The sequence below is a fragment of the Cydia fagiglandana genome, chromosome Z (assembly GCF_963556715.1).
Source record: "Cydia fagiglandana chromosome Z, ilCydFagi1.1, whole genome shotgun sequence".
In the NCBI taxonomy this organism is placed as follows: Eukaryota; Metazoa; Arthropoda; class Insecta; order Lepidoptera; family Tortricidae; genus Cydia; species Cydia fagiglandana.
Genome location: NC_085959.1, coordinates 25,420,584 through 25,441,020, shown reverse-complemented (window position 1 = coordinate 25,441,020; position 20,437 = coordinate 25,420,584). Strand labels below are relative to the sequence as shown.

General features: G+C 39.1%; 3 protein-coding genes across 8 annotated transcripts; 1 reads left to right on the top strand and 2 right to left on the bottom strand.

Moving 5' to 3' along the window:
• Positions 1–2: 2 nt before the first annotated feature.
• Positions 3–7,684, bottom strand: LOC134678877 (exonuclease 3'-5' domain-containing protein 2). Of its 3 annotated transcripts, none has more exons than XM_063537599.1 (10): positions 7,350–7,684; positions 6,356–6,512; positions 5,348–5,548; positions 3,895–4,142; positions 3,486–3,635; positions 2,612–2,814; positions 2,143–2,305; positions 1,187–1,345; positions 263–427; positions 3–144 (listed from the first exon to the last, which is right to left on the bottom strand). In XM_063537599.1, the coding sequence occupies exons 1-10, from the start codon at positions 7,538–7,540 to the stop codon at positions 69–71; spliced, it is 1,713 nt and encodes a 570-aa protein (XP_063393669.1). In that variant the 5' UTR covers positions 7,541–7,684; the 3' UTR covers positions 3–68. The 3 variants fall into 3 exon arrangements, with proteins under 3 accessions (XP_063393669.1, XP_063393671.1, XP_063393670.1); XM_063537601.1 differs by having other exon boundaries at positions 6,403–6,512; positions 7,350–7,471; XM_063537600.1 differs by lacking the exon at positions 6,356–6,512 and having other exon boundaries at positions 7,350–7,511.
• Positions 7,685–8,065: 381 nt separating this feature from the next.
• LOC134678083 (probable ATP-dependent RNA helicase DDX23) lies at positions 8,066–10,746 on the top strand. The gene has a single exon (XM_063536529.1). The coding sequence runs from the start codon at positions 8,187–8,189 to the stop codon at positions 10,695–10,697; it is 2,511 nt and encodes an 836-aa protein (XP_063392599.1). The 5' UTR covers positions 8,066–8,186; the 3' UTR covers positions 10,698–10,746.
• On the bottom strand, positions 10,737–16,767 carry LOC134678084 (MICOS complex subunit MIC27). 4 transcript variants are annotated; one of them, XM_063536533.1, is made up of 8 exons: positions 16,648–16,761; positions 16,414–16,589; positions 16,113–16,279; positions 15,317–15,426; positions 13,947–14,082; positions 13,616–13,788; positions 11,678–11,710; positions 10,737–10,871 (listed from the first exon to the last, which is right to left on the bottom strand). In XM_063536533.1, exons 2-6 carry the CDS (start codon positions 16,572–16,574, stop codon positions 13,616–13,618), a joined length of 747 nt encoding a protein of 248 aa, XP_063392603.1. In that variant the 5' UTR covers positions 16,575–16,589; positions 16,648–16,761; the 3' UTR covers positions 10,737–10,871; positions 11,678–11,710. The 4 variants fall into 4 exon arrangements, with proteins under 4 accessions (XP_063392603.1, XP_063392602.1, XP_063392600.1 ...); XM_063536532.1 differs by lacking the exons at positions 10,737–10,871; positions 11,678–11,710 and having other exon boundaries at positions 13,532–13,788; positions 16,414–16,574; positions 16,648–16,767; XM_063536530.1 differs by lacking the exons at positions 10,737–10,871; positions 11,678–11,710 and having other exon boundaries at positions 13,532–13,788.
• Between the last annotated feature and the right edge of the window lie 3,670 nt (positions 16,768–20,437).

The following is a 20,437-nucleotide window of genomic DNA, read 5'->3' as shown; positions in this document are numbered from 1 at the left end:
AATTTTATTTCCATTTTTTTATTACTTTACATACATCGTTGTCGTCTGTCGATCGAGTGAACCTTGTACTACGTCCACGGCGTGAGTCCTATTGATTGCAAATCTTTTTGAGATAAACGTCCTTCGTCCAGTTTCACACGGAGCCTGAAAGTAATACACAATTTATCACATTGGTATACATAATTTTTAGAAAATCTTACACCAAGATCTATTTAAACTTAATAATTAGCATCCGAAGGTTACAAGAACATGCGATTTTAACCTTTCTTCATTGTGTTTGATAGACCATAACTCGGGCATGAATTTCGGCTCCATCGAAGTGAGGAAATGTTCCCGCCAGTACTCCTCTAATCGCAGAAGATTCTCGTGTTTCAGATGGTACTCTACTACTTTCATGCCATGGCTCTCTTCTTCCGTTTTTATGGCGCTGTGGAATTAAATAAACAGATGTTAACCACAAGGAAATACTCACAACTTAAGAAGTAGAGTTAGTCCATCAAGAAAATTACGCTGTTAATTAAGTAATGTAATTTTCACACCAGCTCGGAAAGGCTTACTTTGCACTTCAAAAACTGATGGCAAAGTTGCATTTTATTCACATGTGAGGCAAAGTGATCAGATGCAAATTTTGAGTTGTTTTCTTATGCTTGCTGGTAGAATTGACATTTAAATGATGATTTTGGATGATAAATATTTAATAACATTCATTTGGATTTGATTTTGTTTGATATTTTAAATTTAATATTGGTTTCTGGTTGGTGTGGTGAAAAATTTTGTGTTTCACTCGGGGGCAAATTTTGTTTAACCTTCGTGCTTTGAAAACCTCGCAACGCTCAAGATCTGGAATCTTTCGCTTGCTCGGGTATCAATATTGGCACGAGCGGTTAAACAACAACTTTGCCCCCTTGTAAAACAAATAACTATTATTATTGAATCGCATGGCAATTATATACATTAAGGGCGATGCATTCGCGAAAAGACGCGCTAACACAGGACACAACTGCCGGCATGCCGTCTGGCCCGCTCGGCTTATGAACGTTAAATCACTCATAAGAGTCATAAGATTAACCTACACCCCGGAAAACAACGTGTGGCTCTTTGAGATTCCTAAAACTGGTGATATCTACTGCGGTTGGCACTGGTTGTGAAAATTTCTTGGTTCGCGGAGTAGGGTGAGGATACATACGCTTCCGGGCCGATGGCAGCAGCCTCCTCCAGCAGTTCCTGCGTGACCTCCTCGCATTGCGGGTAGTGTTGCAACAGCACTTCTTCGAGCGCGCGCCGCCGCTCCTCCGGCAGCGACTGTGACTGGTGCAGCAGGGCACGCGCCGCCGAACGAATTTTCCTGAAACAAATAGGTACCAAGCTTAAGCCTTAATCACACGTTGACTGTGATAACTACCTTGCAGGTAAAACTAGAAGGAATTTTCCAAATAAGTTATACATACCTACAGACAAAACATCCTCCAGACCGCGCTACCCCCTCTGCCACGCATACGGCAATTTTACTCTATGTTCGAGTCGAAAGTGTCTTTGTGTGTCGTCCGTGTCTTTAAATGGACCAATCACGGCACGGGACTTCGCTCACCTCGTCCCGCGCACCCCCGCATTTTTGGCATCATCGGTTGCATGAAATAATTGCTGTAAACTCGGTCTAGAGGATTCCTAGTCTATGTACATACCTAATGATTAAACTCCCTAGCTACAGGTATAATCTACTAAACTTTAACCCTGCGACTTAGTGCAAGATTCGGCGGAGCTCTAACTCAAGTCCAGAGATAGGACAAAAGTGTGTCCTTGCTCGCAGTAATGTCGACATGACTCCAAATTCGATGAAATAATCAATAATATCAATTTTTGTTCCTAATCAATAAATAGAGTCCGCCATTTGTACATTGTTGTATATATTTTGTGCAATGAAGTTTAAATAAATAAAAGATTTCTTAAGTTGTAAGATTTATTAAAGAAAATATTCAGTATGTTTCCTAAATGTTATTGTAGGTAGGTACGCATTTTTTTATATCATACATAATGCTATTATTGACTAGGGATCAAAATTAAATCTGAAGTAAAAAAATAATTAAATGATTAATATAAAAGGCGAGCTACAATAGACTAACGTAAATGAACCATAAACTTTACTTGGTATTGAAGTCGTAGCTGAACACAGCCTTGCCGTTAGCGAGTGGCGCGTGACACTTGCGCGCCAGCATCTCGCGCATGCGCAGGTCCAGCGTGTTGGAGAGCTGGTGGCAGCGCACGCACAGCAGCACCACGTCGTGCGACGAGTGGTCCTTCATTACCTCTAAAAATAACACTTTTATTGTACTACATGTACACACCTTTACAAATGAGGTTGGAATACTAGGTACACTTAATACTTAATTGCAAGAAGTCTAGCGTAGTGGGACAATAGCAGCAGTTTGTTAGTAGTACTGTTGTACGGCGTTCTACTAGTATGCTTGGTAGATTGGCCATTATCGAAAGGGCTCATAACCTACAATAATTCATATTTGATTAAATTTAACATAATAAAGTACATCATAATCAAGGTTTAAAGAGAACGTAACCACGGCATCGAAAGACAAGAAAAAACTTCACACGAACTTACCGGGAAAATACTTTCGGTACTCTCTAGGTACAACATTTTTTCTAATGTAGGAGTCTGTGCTGCCGCACACGACGCACTTGTTCTCCTTGGCGAGGCAGTAGTAGCGGCCCACGGCGCCCACGGAGCGGCCGGCCGGCTCGAAGCGCAGCCGCACCGTCAGCGGCGCCTCGCTCACCACCGCGGCCAACTCCTTCTCCACGTACCTGCACGAACGAAACGGCCGCGGCCTTCCATTAGACCACGGGTCGGAAAACCGCGGTTTGCGTGCCTTTGTATTTAGGCTACGATTGCGGACTAAAGAAGGACTTGAAGAGTCAAGTCACCCAAAATAAACACTTATTAACCGATTATGGGATCCAAACACAGTCCAAATTTTGTTGTTTGGGATGTACACTGTACGTATATGTGAGTCGCTCAACTTTAAACTCGGGAAATCCATCTGTCAGATTATGCGATTTTCGGTATTACGAAAAGGTAGTAGGGTAGATATTTGCTGTGGGCCGAATGGATTTACTAGAGTTTAAAGCTAAGCGACACATGTATTGCCTAGCGTAGATGCCGACGGATCTTATGCCGACTGACTCTTGCGGACTTATTTCTGATTTACATTAATGGGTACCACTTTATTAACCACTTTGCTTACCTACTACTCGGACAGATGTGGTTTTCTAGTAAATGTAGTTCTAAACAAAATCCATGTTTATAATTTTTAGTTATGTATGAACTAAGCAGAGTAAACATACACATAGGAACTAGTGACGCACGCATGCAGCTAAACCTTTAACGACAACATAGTCAACGTATGATAACTATGGTCACTAAACATATAAGTCAAGCGGTATTGAGACATGACTTAGATATGGAGTTTCATTACCAGAGGGCTTTCTTTTTGTCACAAGTGCAGAGCAGCTCCCCGTCGGGCGCCTGCAGGTAGCAGTTGTTGTACAGCGGCTTGGTGCGCGTCGCGTGCGGGTACCTCTTTTTCATTACTATATCCTCTTTCTTAACGATCTTATCCTTCTTCCTGATGATACAACATTTGATTAGATTAAATATATTAATAACACGACACCAACATTGAAATGTTCCAAGTACAAATATTTTGATGATCATCGGAATGACAAAGAAGAGAGCATAGTGTTTTACTAATAATACCTTATGAGGCCTTATTGGTTTTATTATCGTTCTTATATTACGAGTCAAGTAGAAAGTTTACCCAATCAATATAATAACATATTACCTCATAATATTTATTAATATATATACAGGTACGTAATTTTTACCCTTTATTATTCTGATTATTATTATGCTTTGTTTTAAAAGCAACATCTGCAATATCCCGACACAAATCATTAACAGCTTGTTGCGAATGTTTGTCCGTCTCTCCATTAAGCCAATAAGAGCCGCGTGCCCTGCTAGTATATTCACGTATTAGCTTCGCAAATATTTTGATAGCCACATGTGCATCAGCCGCTGCATACATTATTTGTCTGTCTGTCAACAGCTCAGCCTCCCAATCACTGCACCGTACCTGTAACAAGCATAGGGTTGTTGGTGATGTACAGTTTTACAAATTAACTAGTTTTTTTTTATTTACATATATATATATATATATATAATAAACACATTATATACATAGGCAAATATACATTGAACATTGGGCAGAAAAGGGGCTTCAATCGGTGTGTGGTGTGTGGAAGGGCGGCACCGCCATGGAACCCAAGCCACCTGGCAGTGGACTTAAAGCGGTGGCGTGTGTCCCGGTTGCACATGGTGGTGGCGCGTATAACGGCGACTGATCTAATCCTGCATCTTAGCCAGCCCAGTATGGTGCATAGTGAGCGGTTCCACCGTTGATATATAGTTTAGTTTCTACCATATGTTTGAGTTCTTTGGACACATAGCCAGGAAGACTGGACGCAACCTGGAAAAGCTAATGGTCTCAGAAGGTGGACATTCGGTGGAAGGAAAGAGAAGGGGCCGCAGTCCTACGCGATGATCCGACCAGATTAGCAAATCGCTATCCATGAAGGTCCATGATGACTTAGAAGTCGCAAGGGATCGGATAGGCTGGAAATCTACAATCCGGAATCAATGTGCTCCACTAGGAGATCACGACCCTCAGCACTGAGTAGAACGAAGCAAGGAGGAGGAGGTTTGATAAAGGAGGGCTATTGGGGTGCATAGACGCTGCCAACAGATGTCACAAGTGGGGTGAACGTTACATGTCGCATTTCGCAAGTCTTGGAATATTTTCTCTGCTCTTCGTCTTCGGCTGTTTTTAGTAGGTACAGATGTGACGGGTCGTGAGAGGTAAAAAGGAGCGTCAGTGTCGACAATTTGGTCTATTTTTAAGGACCTACGAACTCCTACTGTGGCACTTGTTAATCACTACACCTTATAAAACAAACTCCCCCACCACGTCTGTCTGTGTGTTTGTACGTTCGCGATAAACTCAAAAACTACTGAACGGATTTTCATGCGGTTTTCACCTATCAATAGAGGGATTCTTGAGGGAGGTTTAGGAGTAAAATTTGCTAACCCGTGCCAACCTGAGGCGGGTCGCTAGTATTTTTATTATGATTCAAACAATAGAGGGAGTATGGATGGCCACATGGGTTGCAATTGTACCTATTGAGTAGGTACATATGAGCAAGAGGGTTACACCTTTACTATGTAAATTAATAGAATAATATTAACCATAGTTTCTAGGATGTATATAGTATGTTCTATTACCTTCCAGTGTTTATCCAGAGTGACTTGCAACAGTGCTTCAGAGAGGCTCGCTAGACCGCCGGCACTGTGGCCGCAGGCGCGAGCTAGGTGGCGCACGTCGAGAGAACTCTTTAATTTAGCCCCCCAGTCGTGGAACAGATATTTTGCGTCGTCAGAAGGAGAAACACCGACTTTGTAGATGGTGTTATCTTCAAGTAATGCCTAAAAGCAGTGTAACTAGGTATTACTTAACATACATGTACATCACTACGTATGAATGCTATGAGGCTATGACTGTCCCTTTTAAAGAAAAGCTGTGGTAGTTAGATTTAAAATAATACGATTTTCACTCATAATTCATATGTAAAACTGAATCGGAACATAAATGCATACACTATTTATTATTAGGCCTGACATTTCGAACGTGAGCTTCACTTAAATATTTATTTTATTTTGTTTTTAGGATTTCTTGTTATAGCGGCAACTGACTGCTTTTCGTCTGCTTTCGAAATACATCATCTGTGAAAATTTCAACTACCTAGATATCACGGTTCATGAGACACAGCCTGGTGACAGACAGACGGCCAGTGGAGTCTCAGTAAGAGGGTCCCGTTTTCTCCCTTTGGGTACGGAAACTACGGAACCCTAATAAAAGTAAGTGTATGCAACTAAGGGCGGGTCATATAGCAAGAAAGACCGACTCGTGGAGTAAACGACTACCCGAGTGGCGACCATGGGGGGAAGAGCGTCCCCAAAGTACGTAAAGTTGGGACGACGACATCAAAAGGACTGCGGGGAAGAAGTGGCTGCAGGTTGCAAAAGACCGTGACAAATGGCGTAAAATGAAGGAGGCCTACACCCGAAGGGTAGAAAAAGGCTAAAGAGAGATGCAACTAAGTCCCAATTCAGTTATATAACTAAGTTAGACTTTAATTGTGAGCGGCAGGCACATGATCAGCAATATAGTTAAAAGTATATTTGGTATAGCTAAAATAGTAACTTATTCTTAAACAACAACTGGTTTCCTACTTTTAATGAGCTAGGGACAGTTTTCATTTGATTTAACCGGAACAGACCACAAAAGCCATCAAGGGTAGACAGCTGCAACAGTGCGACAGGCTGTCTCTTGCGCCCCACAGTCACCCATTCACAGTCAAATCCTATGGCATTTTGATATACACATTTCCTGAAACACATTTTTTTATTAGGATAAGGAACTAAATAGGTAGTATATTAATCAATTAGGTAACTAATTCAAATGACTTGAATTACGATCCAAGTGCGAAAATAGGTAATACTCAACATATGTCGATTTAAAACCTTCACTTTGATTGTGTTTTAATTTATCGCCACTTGTTTAGATTTTCCTGTTTTTCGAACTTATATTGTAATTAGTCAAATACCTTTGAAATTCAAAATGCCATATTGTGCAGATATGTCGCAGCAATATTAACAACTGTATAAAAAATCTTTCATGTAGACACATAACCAGAAAAATCTGACAAACACGAAAAATCTGTTTGTTTGGCATTATTAATGGATGTTAGTAAAATTCTATATCATTTCTTAGAGCTCAGTCTTTTGTTTGTCATCTTCTTTATGTTTATTCTTTAACTTTCAGTACACAAATACTACAGCCAATGGCAAATATGTCATAATAGAAGACTGTAGTCACACACAACTTATTCTTTTCGGATGTCTCGAGTCTGTCAAACAATTCCCAGTTGGCTGCTTGCAGGCGTGTAGTTTTCTAAAACACCAGTTTAGTGTGACTATAAGATCCGTTACGACCTATAGATAATCGGAGAGCTCACTTAATCAGTTTCATTCGCCCTTGACTCACGTATTATAAGTAAGAAGGTTAAATATTTTTTTCAACAATATATTATTACAGCACCAGTCAGTGTTAAATAGCTGTTAGATTGGTGTTGGGCACCATACATTTCACGACACCTCTTTCTGCACTGTGACCCTATAAGTCTTATACAAGGTTAATTTACTAATTACTCATTTAATCACTAACCTTCTTATAATAGTTACCACGCTGTTGCATGCCTCTTCATCAGTAACTATTAAAACATTCATATAATGGAAAGCCTCCGACGCTTTTCTAATCCTCCATTTATACTTTAAAACAATAAATACAACGGCCGCAGACAATATTGTAATTATTACAGTTGTTACACTAAGATTATGTTTTAAGATCGCTTCCATTTTTTAAGGCATAGAGTCCAGACACTTAAATTTTAAATTTCATATCCAAGTAAATTGCATTCCTTCATGTAAATAGCGTTAACTGCATAGAAAATAATAAATAGAATAACAACGCGTACACTACAACACAAGTGATTGAATTGAAGCACTGTCACCTGTCAGATTGAAGTCGCCATGACAAGATGAGTGTTGCCAATTTAGTGACTCTCTTGCACCACAGAATTCATAGTACTACCTAGTGAGTATTATATTCTTTGGTACTACCGCTTGCACCAACAAGGTTTAAAGCCGTTAAAGTCTATACAGACGACCGTACCGGACCGCGTCGTTGTGCAGTGTGGCTATCGATCGTATGTAAAATTAAGGACGCAGCTATGAGTTAGAGCGAGAGAGAGATATTTTGACCGCACCAAAGTCGCTATCCGGTGCGGTAGTCTGTTACGACTTTTATTTGTACCTCTGTGCTTGCTCTGTGCGCACTTGCGCAGCGCAGCGTTGCGCCATGTTCTGTCAGAGTGAGAGTTTACATTGAGTAGAGTACTACTGTACTGATTTCAGTGAATATTTGACGACTATTTGGTTATTTTCGTATTTTGATGAAAGTTTCGCGAGATAACGGTAATCACGTTAATCATTTTTACTAGAAATGGGTCGGGAAAGGAGCCCGGATAGGCGCAGGTCGCGATCTCGTGAGAGACGTGAAAGAGAACGTTATGACGACCGCGAGGCTCATCGTGAAAAGACAAAACGTCGTGAGAGGTCTAGAAGCCCGAGAAAGGATCGAGATCGATCTAGAAGTCCCGCAAGAAAAGATCGCGATCGCTCTCGTAGTCCCACCAGAAAAGATCGTGCCCGCTCCAGAAGCCCTAACAGAAAAGATCGCGGGCGATCCAGAAGCCCAAAGAAACGAGACGCAAAAGAAAAGGAGAAGGAGAGACGATATGAAGATAAAGACAAGCCTAAAGGTAAAAAAGACGACGGTAAATTGAATGAAGATTCTCAGGAAAATAAACAGGAGGAAGAAATTCCAAAGCCAGTCAAACGTGAACCATTGTCTTTGGAAGAATTATTGGCTAAGAAAAAAGCTGAAGAAGAAGCAAGGAGTAAGCCAGTTTTCCTAACAAAAGAACAGAGAGCTGCACTTGCTCTAGAGAGACGCAGGGAACAAGTTGAGGCATTGAGAGCGAATGTGGCTAAGCCTACTATAACAACTATTGACCTCACAGGGCCCTCTAAAAAGGATGAAGATAGGAAACACAGGGAAGATAGAGACCGTGAAAGAGAAAGGGAGAGAGAACGAGACAGAGAGAGGGAAAGGGATAGAGACAGAGAAAGGGACCGTAAGTATGATGAAAGAAAGTCAACAACAGATCGTAGAGATGACAAAAAAGAAAAGAATGAAGAATATGGTAAAACCAAAGATAAAGAACGGGAGGAAGAAGCTATAAAGGCTCGCTATCTCGGCATTGTGAAAAAGAAGAGGAGAGTGAGGCGACTAAATGATCGTAAGTTTGTGTTTGATTGGGATGCTTCTGAAGATACATCAAATGATTACAATGCCTTGTATAAAGATAGACATCAAGTGCAGTTCTTTGGTCGTGGGCACATCGCTGGTATTGATATTAAAGCTCAAAAGAAAGATCATAGTAAATTTTATGGCAATCTTCTGGAAAAACGTAGAACAGAATTAGAAAAAGAACAAGAGAAACTTCGCCTCAAAAAAGTTAAAAAGAAGGAAGATAAACAAAAATGGGATGACCGACATTGGTCAGAGAAAGATCAAGATGAAATGACTGAAAGGGATTGGAGAATTTTCAGAGAAGATTATAACATTACTATTAAAGGTGGGAAGATTCCGAATCCCATCAGATCATGGAAAGAAGCTGGTTTTCATAATGATATCATGGACATCATTAATAAGGTGGGATACAAGAGCCCAACACCTATTCAACGTCAAGCCATTCCTATTGGTCTGCAGAACAGAGATATTATTGGTGTAGCCGAGACTGGTTCAGGTAAAACATTAGCATTCCTGATACCGTTGTTAACTTGGATTCAGTCCCTGCCCAAGAGCGAAAGAATGGAAGATGCTGATCAAGGACCCTATGCTATTATTCTAGCACCTACAAGAGAATTGGCTCAGCAAATAGAAGAAGAAACAAATAAGTTTGGAGTGCCCTTAGGTATCACTTCAGTTGTTGTTGTAGGAGGCCTCTCCAGAGAGGACCAAGGGTTTAAGCTCAGGTTAGGCTGTGAAATAGTCATTGCTACACCTGGTCGACTTATTGATGTGTTGGAAAATAGATACCTGGTTTTGAATCGCTGCACTTATGTAGTATTGGATGAAGCTGATCGTATGATAGACATGGGCTTTGAGCCTGATGTACAGAAAATTCTTGAATATATGCCTGTGTCCAATATTAAACCTGACAGTGATGCAGCTGAGGATGCTTCTGTATTACTGGCAAATTATAATTCTAAAAAGAAATACAGACAAACTGTCATGTTCACAGCTACAATGCCTCCTGCTGTGGAACGCTTAGCGAGGAGCTATCTCAGAAGACCAGCTATTGTCTACATAGGATCTGTAGGAAAGCCAGTTGATCGTACAGAACAAGTTGTTTACATGATTGGAGAAAACGAGAAGCGTAGGAAGCTGACGGAGATATTGCAACGTAATGTTGAACCTCCAATAATCATATTTGTGAACCAGAAGAAAGGAGCTGATGTTTTGGCTAAAGGTCTCGAGAAGCTGGGCTTCAACGCTTGCACACTACATGGCGGGAAAGGGCAAGAGCAACGTGATTTCGCGTTGGCAAGTCTTAAAAACGGAACCAAAGACATTCTTGTGGCAACTGATGTTGCTGGTCGTGGTATTGACATCAAGGATGTTAGCATGGTCATCAACTATGATATGGCCAAAACGATTGAGGACTACACACATCGTATCGGCCGTACTGGTCGTGCCGGTAAAACCGGCAAAGCAGTTTCATTTGTGACAAAGGAGGATTCAGCCTTATTCTATGATCTTAAGCAAGTACTACTTCAAAGCTCCGTTTCTACATGCCCACCAGAACTGATGAATCACCCTGAGGCTCAGCATAAGCCTGGTACTGTGGTCACTAAAAAGAGACGGGAAGAAATGATATTTGCTTAATTCAAGTATAAATTATGGATCATTCAATAAAAAACTTGGTTTATGATTATGTTGATGTTTTATTTAAATGACACTGAAGGAGTATCTTAACTGAATACAAGTACATTTCTTGGTTATTGTAGTTGTAGCTAAGATTTCCTTGTCACAAATACTTAGGGCGTCTTACGTACGTAACTGAAACAGAAGGATTTAGTTCTAAATAAGTACTTATAGGTTAGTGTCCGACAGAAACGTTTTTTGCCGAAACCGAAGGTTCGGCTTTGGCTCGAAACCGAGACTTTACAGTTAGATTATATATAAAATAAGCTTTCATTGATATAATATTCGAATAAATAACAGAAAAAATAGTTTTTCCTGTCCGTACGCAATACTAGGCAACATACTTATTTGCAAATCACTTAATTAGTGGCGCTATCTCAAAAGAAAATCCATTGCTAATTTATACTTTAGTTTCTATAACTGAGAATTCTATTTTCAAAATCATTTGTTTTTGAGATAGCGCTTTTCGGCTTAGCAGGGCAGATCTGTCAATGTAAATAATTATCTATTATTTATTTTTTATCAGTCTTATCACAAATAAATAACTTATGAGGGTAGATACTCGTATTTCTTTTAACGTATCTCCCGCTATTACTGCTGAGTGAAAAGTTGTATGTGACACGACGCGATTTTTTATTTGCAGCTCGTGCCTTAGTCCTTTTCGACGGTCTAGTTATTAAATTAAAATTACTGCTACATGCCTGATCCCATATACAAATCATTCGCAACTCAAAATTAGCACTTGCAGCTAAAACGAACTATATTTTCTTGTTGCAGGTAAGTACAGTCAGCAGCAGAAGTTGCTAAGCGGGCCAGATGTTCATAATCTTGAGTCGACTTTATTGTTAAGAGAATAAGAGCGTGTCAAGGTAATTTTGAATCCCTCGCCCGCTTAGCAACTTCTGCTGCTGACTGTACTAACTATTGATCAAAACACTTACTCGGACAATCTATTCCTTCATCGCCGGATTTATCTGAAAGGTTACAAGGAGAAAGCTTTACAATTGCACTAAATTACTAATTACCTACGTATACCAATTTGCGGCGCCACCTCAGCCTTTTAATTTATATAAACATACTTACCTACCTCGAATTGTTACTACTATTTAACCCGAAGAGGCCCTGCTAACAAGTAACAACCTCACGAACCGTAACTCTGTATCTAACTTTGTAACTTTTATGAAGTTACAAAGTTAGATTGCCTCTTTTTTAACTACCATAATTAGAAATAGACTAGAGAGAAAAACAGTAGGTAATTGTAATGTGCAACTACATAGGTATACAAAAATCGACCCAGGGCTCGTCACATTGATTATCACATCAGTAAAATACTGTAATCGGTTAGAAGCGGGCGATTAATGGGGTCACCGTGGAAGAGAGCTATCCTATGAAAGGGAATATGTTGGTGTGCTTCTTTCGAAGCCATTGTTGGCTACCGAAAGTTTGCTACCCATTACCTACACCCATACTGAATAGAAAGAAATGTAAGCCCTGTTCATAATAGGTAGCTATTTCGGCGAAAATACTTTCAGGTCATATTCATTATGAGTCAACTCAGTACGTCAGTGAGAAAATCGCGATTTATAGATGTACCTATTTTATAGTTTAGTAGATATTTGCCAGTTTTGGAATTACCCCGCCTTCGCATTTATCCTAATGCACCCTATATAATATCTATTTCAAATTCTCTTTGCTAATTATGTGTCTTAATAAAGTTAGACCAAGAAAAGTCTGATGCGAATTTAATAGCCCACGCAGTGTAAGTGTTATTTATACGTCTTATTACTTGCAACGTATTTACGCATCTATATAAGAAACTGAAAATCATCTATATTGGTAGCCCTTATTTCGTAACAGTAGGGCCTATGAATAGTTAGTATGTTAGCTATATATATCAACGATGGTGTCAGCATTCATTCCAGAGAAAGCAACAGATAGAGTAAACCTGAGACTGAAATTGAGTGAGTTATGAGCGGTTTCGTTGGAAGGCGATTAATCATGATGTGATGTCTCTAGAAATGGAGTTAAAAATTAGCTTTAGCTTGCATTTATACATAAATATGAAGAGTTGTTATGCTACTAGCACGTTATCCTTTATCTTAATTAAATAATGTCATATACCTAAAGCAGACATAAAATACCGTTTACTGAAGGCAGGAATGAACATGAATGGCTTTGAGCTTTATAGTCGTTTATAAACTAAGCCTGGCGGTCGCACCACCAAACAGTGGCCTCGTGTCCGCTGACCGCCTATCATGACGACCAATGTCTTAAAATGAAAGATATTAAAAATACTTCATTAAAATACAAAAAATATATAATTAATTAAGTAGCAGGACTAGAAGCAATTTATCAATTTTTAAATCTGATTAATCTGTAGATATTATAAAATTAACTAGAAACAGCTCAAAATCATAGTCCCTCGTAGTCGTGAGCATCAGTTTTTTTTTATTATTCTAATACCTATAGGTCAAATGATGGCTGTAGCTGTTATTGTTGATGATAATGATGATCCAAATGAAAGGGGTGTATCAGAACTATAGGATTTCTTTCTTTTACAAACGAAAATGTAATTGCAAAGTCAAAGAAGCAGACAGTAACCACATAATATGTATAAGTTGTAATAAAAACATCGCCACAGCGTAAGCTACGCATAGCACAAACGCAACACGGCATAAACAAGCAAAAAAATATGATACGTAGTTAATTGAAACTTGAAACGAAGCATATTATGAAGACAGCAAGGCTACCACTATGTCATAATAAAAAAATAGTCATAAATAAAACCCGAAACATGAAAAAATACCACATAAAAGTTTTAATAACAAAGCATAATACCCATTTTCATGCTTAAATTGTTATTTGACTGAAAATTCCACCTAATTAATTTTTTCTGTTGCTTTAGGATCAGCTGGTTCCTTATTGGGCGGCGGCATGACAGCCTGCTTCACGGACGAGGCCACTGACGCACTCAAGTCCACAAACTCCGACAAGTTTTTGGGAAATGACAGCTCAGGGAAATGAACTTCCAGTTGAGGGTCACCTGGCTTTACTACGCAAAAAACAAAAATACTTACATTAAAAAAATATTGATAAATATTTTTAATTAGGTATTTATTTTTGAGAAAGTACTAGCTTGAACGCTTGTAACATCACTATATTAGTATCACTTAAAATTATATATTCTATATGAGAAAAAATATAAGTTACCTCCATACAGAAAGTTGTATGCAATGTTGATATACTGTTTTGCAAGTACTCCATTGTTCCTGGAAAACTCTTTTGTTTCCTCGGGGAAGCAAATCATACCCATGGCTGTGGTACCCAGGCCGGCATAGAAGACTCTCTGGAACACGTTACGGAGACATATGTATAATAGGGTTGAGAGAGAAACCTACGATGAGACAGGTTTTAAGGTATAGACGGTATAGTGTTAGTTTTCTGCGAGTTAACATCCATAGTACCTTTTGGGCTTGAAAAGTTAGCTAGTCTATTAATTAGGGCCATCTGTACCACAAAGCTTATGTGTTAAGATTGCATACTGCTTCGTGAAGGGAGGTCGGAGACCCCCGACTAGTCGCTTCGCCCTGACGCATTTGTATTACTTCAACAGATTTACATTACAGATTAATAGGATGTCTCTATTTCGTACGCCTCCATGCATATTGCATATTTGCATATGGGACTACCTGTTATAAGGCGGCGCACTGGACGCAAAAGCGGCGAGCGGCAAATGAAGGCCATTCATACATTGCGCTCGACCAAATAATAATATCGGATTAATCGGCCTTGATTTGCCGCACTCCGCGCCGCGCGCCGCATGCGTCCGGTTTGCATTAACGGACGTAATCGGTAAAAGGATCCAATCTATCAAATTCTGGGAATAACTTAGGCCATAAACCAGTTATTCATTTTAGTGATATATTTTTGAGGAATGACTTTTTTTTAATACCCCTGTTTAGTGTCTGTGCCTCAGTAGGGTCTTAGTGAATTATGATTATTGTATTGATATGATTATTTCGATAGGATCTCTGTCATCTGTGGCCTGTAAATGTATTGTGTTTATGTCCTCCCAAAGTTATGATTTGATTGTTATACATCTGAATGTGGCAAGCCATTATTTTCATCTTCGTTTTTGATGAGACGCTGACACTTAGGCACTTATTTTTCTAGAGCTGCTTTACTCAACCTGCGGCCCGCCGGGCGTTTTAAGTGGCCCGCCAGATGATCCTGGTATACCTAACATCCAATCTAACGTCACGTTTCATTCCAAATTCATCTTGCGGCCCGTGGCTACAAGGCAAAATTGTCTTTGTGGCCCTCATAAAAGAGGTTGAGTACCACTGGTCTAGAGGTAAGCTTATCACAACTAAGTGCCTACACTTAGCTGTTATAGTACCAAGTTATATACAGTTTATGACATGTCATTTTTGTGGCAATGCTAGCTTCTACCAACACATTATGATTAGAATTTTACGTTCAGGTTCCGGAAAAAGAGCCCTTATCTTTCCTTTGCTTGTTTTTGAGTCATAAATAAAAATGCTTAAGGTTTGTTCGGTTAGTAACCAATGATTACTTACCCTGATTATCCCTCCTCGAAGCCCAAAGATGAATCCCGTGAGGCCGCCAATAACCACGGCACCAGTGCGCACATGCTTATTTTCTTCTTCACGGAGATATCTAACAATCCCTGAAATCAAATAGGACCTGTGTATAAATATAGTTTTTATAGCCAGTAAGGCTGCTAACTGCACGCTCATGAGTGGTGGAGCATCTAGTCCTGTAATAAGTTTATATATAGCTCCAGTTTATAAAAACAAGACAAAACTTAAACCTGCTGTATTTTTTAACTATGGTATCTGAAGTAACATAAACTAATTACAGGAGAGAATACCATTTTGTACCATTTGGAGTTGACTCTGTAGGCCCATGGGATCCCAGCGCTCACAAGTTGTTTGAAGAAATTGCAAAGTGTCTGGTTGACAAAACTGGTGACCGAAGAGCTCTGGCAGCTTCCTCACACAACATATCAGCATTGCAATACAATGAGGAAATGCCGCCAGCAACCTTGATACAATGCCTCAAGCGCCTAGCTTACAATTAAGCTAATTTAGTTTAGTAGTACCACTGTATATATCTTTTATGTAAATAAATGCATTAAAAAACCAATTAAGAGAAAAATTATATTACAGGACTAGTCCTGTAATATGTAGACATACCTTATCCTAAAATTTCGGAGCAATCTAACTAATCCTTTTTAAATGAGAGCGTTACTACATTTGCATTGAAAAACGAGCTTGCTTTCTCTTAAAAAGGGATTCTTAAAATGTTTAATGTATGTTATGTGAAAGTTGATATCATAATAGCACTTCTTACATTGAGTCCTGTCTTGGAATTCATTAAGGTTGTCATGCACTGCATTGTTGATGGAGTCCGTGTGAGCCCACACCGTCTGTATTTGTTCGCGCACCACTCGCACGGGACCCTGGAGTGCGGTCCTTATGTAGCCAGATTTCTTAGAATGTCTTTTGGATTCTTCAAAGCTGGTACAACAATCAAAAATCACATACTTAGACGATAAATATAACGGATCTAAACTTATTTTTTATAACCTGTGTATATAATCAATTTGACAGAATTATATAACACAGTCGGTAGTGTACGAAACGATACATACTCAGCGTATTCAGCATGCGGTGCTTCATAAATTGGTAGTTCAGAGGGCCTCATTGGCGCAGGTCTCGTTGGTTCTTTTGGCTCATTCTTAACGGGAGTAGCAGCATTCACCGACGGGATCATAGTAACCAAACCTGAGCCTAACACGACTGCACGCAGCATCTAAACAAAATAAGACTTAAAATAATTTACAAACATGTGTGTTCTACAGTAGGCGTATTGTGCAAATATTTACCTCTGTAAAGATTAACTTCTATTAAAATTACATATATATTGCCGATAAAATCAATTTATAAGTATATTTGCTCAGCTACTCGGAATGATCCGATTCGACCGATCCGGATTGACATTGACAGTGACAAAACATACCTTCTTTTCTCAGCGTCTTCTGAAAAGGCTAAAGCACTAAGTCCTACTGCCTATTAGCATCAGTCCAGGGCCCAGTTTTATAAAGTTACAAGTTACAGGTTACAAGAGTACAGGCTACAGGCACCTGTAATGCACTGTGAACGGCTACAGGTGTTTTATAAATACACATAAATAATTACAGTTGTAAAGAACCACGGTCAATCTCGATTACATGTGAAATCTACAGGTGTGAAGGACATCACTATTTAAAAAAAAACGTGTGTCATAGATACTCGGTTCTCTACTAAATTATGTGTTTTTGTTTGCTGTAAAATCATAGATATAAACTATGGATGAGCGCATGCATATGAATTGCCCGTTGCGATCTTCATGTCAGCAAAAAAGCGCCATCTGTTACACACTGCGTACAACTACGTGAGCTCGACTCTCGCGATAACTTTGTACGGGCGTACAAGGCTTGTTAAGTTTATTCGCGGTTTATATCAGAAGAGCGTCGATTAAGTTTATGGTTAATCAAAATTATTTGTTGTATTTGTTGGCGTTGTTTGATATCCGTGTCGTCGACACTGACGCTCCTTCTTACCTCTCAAGACCCGTGACATCTGTACTAAAATCAGCTGAAGACGAAAAACAGAGAAAATATTCCACGGCCTGTGAAATGCGACATGCAACTTTCACACCACTTGTAACATCTGTTGACAGCGTCTATGCACCCCAAATGTCCTCCGTTATAAAACATATGGCAGAAACCATATCTCAACGTTGGAACCGATCTCTAAGTACTGTACTGGGCTGGCTGAGATGCAGGATCAGTAACGCCGTTATACGTGCCACCACCATGTGCATCCGAGGCACACGCCACCGGTTTAAGTCCCCCGCCTGGTGGCTTGGGTTCGACGACGGTGCCGCCCTTCCACACATCGACTGAAACCCCTTTTCTACCCTACCTACATATGTCTTAACCTAACCCTTTGCCTATGTATTACTTATGATTCTCGTAATAAATGCTTTAGTTAACATATTTATTGTATTAAAATGGGCGAACTTATCCTTATAAGTTTCCGTTCTTCTACGTTATTTCGTGATGTCATTATCGTCTCAGGTGGCAATGCAATATTTTAAACATTCGCGCAGTGCGGTGTGCCGCCCTGTGTAAGCCGGCTCTGTCAAGGTCGACAAGTTGGCCGAGCTACTAGCTACAGCAGTACAGTTCGATAAGTACCTCCCGAGCTTTCGCGAGTAAAATGCGGCGAACAACTATTTCTGTTAGTTTCTTGCTTGCAAAACAGGTAGAGTAAAAAAGAAGGAAACAGCAATACAAACTAACTATTTTGGCTCAGTGATCCAAAGAGAATCTTGGCCTCCGAAACGAGAGCGTGCCACCTGTCCACAAATATGATGCAAAAATATAAGTAGGTAATGGAAAGTATTAAATACAGCGATGTGAATTAATCGGTGTTTGAAAATGCGCGCTTTGTTTCTAGCGCTCACCTGTTAATTTTTTTTGAGTTTTACCTACAGTTAATTAAAAACTTTAACCTGACAAGAATTAATATACTAGGTACCTAAGTCAACGAATAAAACAATAACAAACTGCACCCTTTTTTCTGTTCTTAACGACCCTCAGTCCCCCGAATATCTAAAATCTTTCTTCCACTACTATGGTGTCTCTCGTGTCCGTCAGCTTCGCTCTTCTGGCAATCTTTCTCTGTCTATACCATCTCACCGAACTGGTTATATGTCCGATTCCTTCTCAATTCAGGCAGCTCGCCTTTGGAATAGTCTCCCTGTCAAAATTAAACAGTGTCCGAACAAATTTGCTTTTAAAAAATCTTTAAGTGAGCACTTTGCTGGCAGTACTGGAAAATCTTGAATGTTTCTGTTTTGTAAGTTCATCTGATTTCATATGTATGTATGTATGTATATGTATATGTAAGTAGGTATATGTATTCGTATCAATATTATTTATATTTATGTATGTTTATATTAGTGTATTTATTATGATTGTATTGTGTTCGTACAGGTACCTAATTGTATCATCTACTACATGTTTTTGCACCGCCTACAACTTATCTGCTTTGCCTAAAGGTTGACTGGTAGAGAATGCCTTATGGCATTAAGTTCGCCTTTTGTACAGTGTATTTCCTTATGTGCAATAAAGATTAAATAAATAAATAAATAAATAAACAAATACTTGATCTTGTTATTTCGAATGTTTTTAATTATTATGTAAAAGAAACGGGAACAAACTCTGTAAGACAGACAATAGGTACTTTAATTTCGGTAATTATATCCGGTAGGTAATCAACTAATCATATTTAAGTAAATTTACGTATACAAATCACGCAGTATGCATTTCTACTTCATAATAACTTCCAAAGAGAAATGACGTCCTTACAAGGTTAATGCATTAGCGCTATGACGTACGAGCGAACATTAGTTGCTCGTGAGAATGAAATAAAATTATCGTTTAAAATTGGTTTTAAGCAATAAATAAACCTAATTGGAAATTACTTACCGATGATATGAGATCCCATTTTTTTTCTTATACTTCCTATAATGGTTTTTGCACCCTTTTACAACGCAATAAGGCATTTTTGTGTTATGCTGCGTGACAACTTTCTACTGCGCAATTCGCCACACGACTGAGCGCCGGGGTGTGATAAATGCAAATATCACACCCATGTAGCGGCCCCCTTTTTAGTGCTCGTTAGCCGCGTCCTTACGAAGTAATATATATGTCCATGTGTAAAATATTAATTACTGGAAAAATGGCCAGAAATGAAGGAAAAATCGAGTGGTTGAGAGCGGCGTTCCATGCCAAGGATACACTTTTTGGGCCGTTTTCAGATTCAGATTAAGTTAGATTTAATGAAATATTTACGTAATAAGTAAATAACATGTAAATAAGTAGGTACTCTTTCACATTCTTACATTAAAATGTATCGTTTCGGTAGCGGCTCAAAGATAAATACGGTGTGTATCGAAAATTATGAATAGTACACTTTACCATAATGTGAATGCCATGGACATATATATTACTTCGTAAGGACGCGGCTAACGAGCACTAAAAAGGGGGCCGCTACATGGGTGTGATATTTGCATTTATCACACCCCGGCGCTCAGTCGTGTGGCGAATTGCGCAGTAGAAAGTTGTCACGCAGCATAACACAAAAATGCCTTATTGCGTTGTAAAAGGGTGCAAAAACCATTATAGGAAGTATAAGAAAAAAAATGGGATCTCATATCATCGGTAAGTAATTTCCAATTAGGTTTATTTATTGCTTAAAACCAATTTTAAACGATAATTTTATTTCATTCTCACGAGCAACTAATGTTCGCTCGTACGTCATAGCGCTAATGCATTAACCTTGTAAGGACGTCATTTCTCTTTGGAAGTTATTATGAAGTAGAAATGCATACTGCGTGATTTGTATAGGTAAATTTACTTAAATATGATTAGTTGATTACCTACCGGATATAATTACCGAAATTAAAGTACCTATTGTCTGTCTTACAGAGTTTGTTCCCGTTTCTTTTACATAATTATTAAAAACATTCGAAATAACAAGATCAAGTATTTGTTATTGTTTTATTCGTTGACTTAGGTACCTAGTATATTAATTCTTGTCAGGTTAAAGTTTTTAATTAACTGT

Coding starts and splice junctions, on each gene's coding strand:
- LOC134678083 (XM_063536529.1), top strand. CDS start 8,187: ATGGGTCGGGAAAGGAGCCCGGATAGGCGCAGGTCGCGATCTCGTGAG.
- LOC134678877 (XM_063537599.1), bottom strand. CDS start 7,540: ATGGAAGCGATCTTAAAACATAATCTTAGTGTAACAACTGTAATAATT. Junction 5,549..6,355: donor CTGTCCCTAGCTCATTAAAA/GTAGGAAACCAG, acceptor CACTGCTTTTAG/GCATTACTTGAAGATAACAC. Junction 1,346..2,142: donor AGCTACGACTTCAATACCAA/GTAAAGTTTATG, acceptor TATTTGTTTCAG/GAAAATTCGTTCGGCGGCGC.
- LOC134678084 (XM_063536532.1), bottom strand. CDS start 16,574: ATGCTGCGTGCAGTCGTGTTAGGCTCAGGTTTGGTTACTATGATCCCG. Junction 15,427..16,112: donor ATTCCAAGACAGGACTCAAT/GTAAGAAGTGCT, acceptor ATTTGATTTCAG/GGATTGTTAGATATCTCCGT. Junction 13,789..13,946: donor ATACAACTTTCTGTATGGAG/GTAACTTATATT, acceptor TTTTTTGCGTAG/TAAAGCCAGGTGACCCTCAA.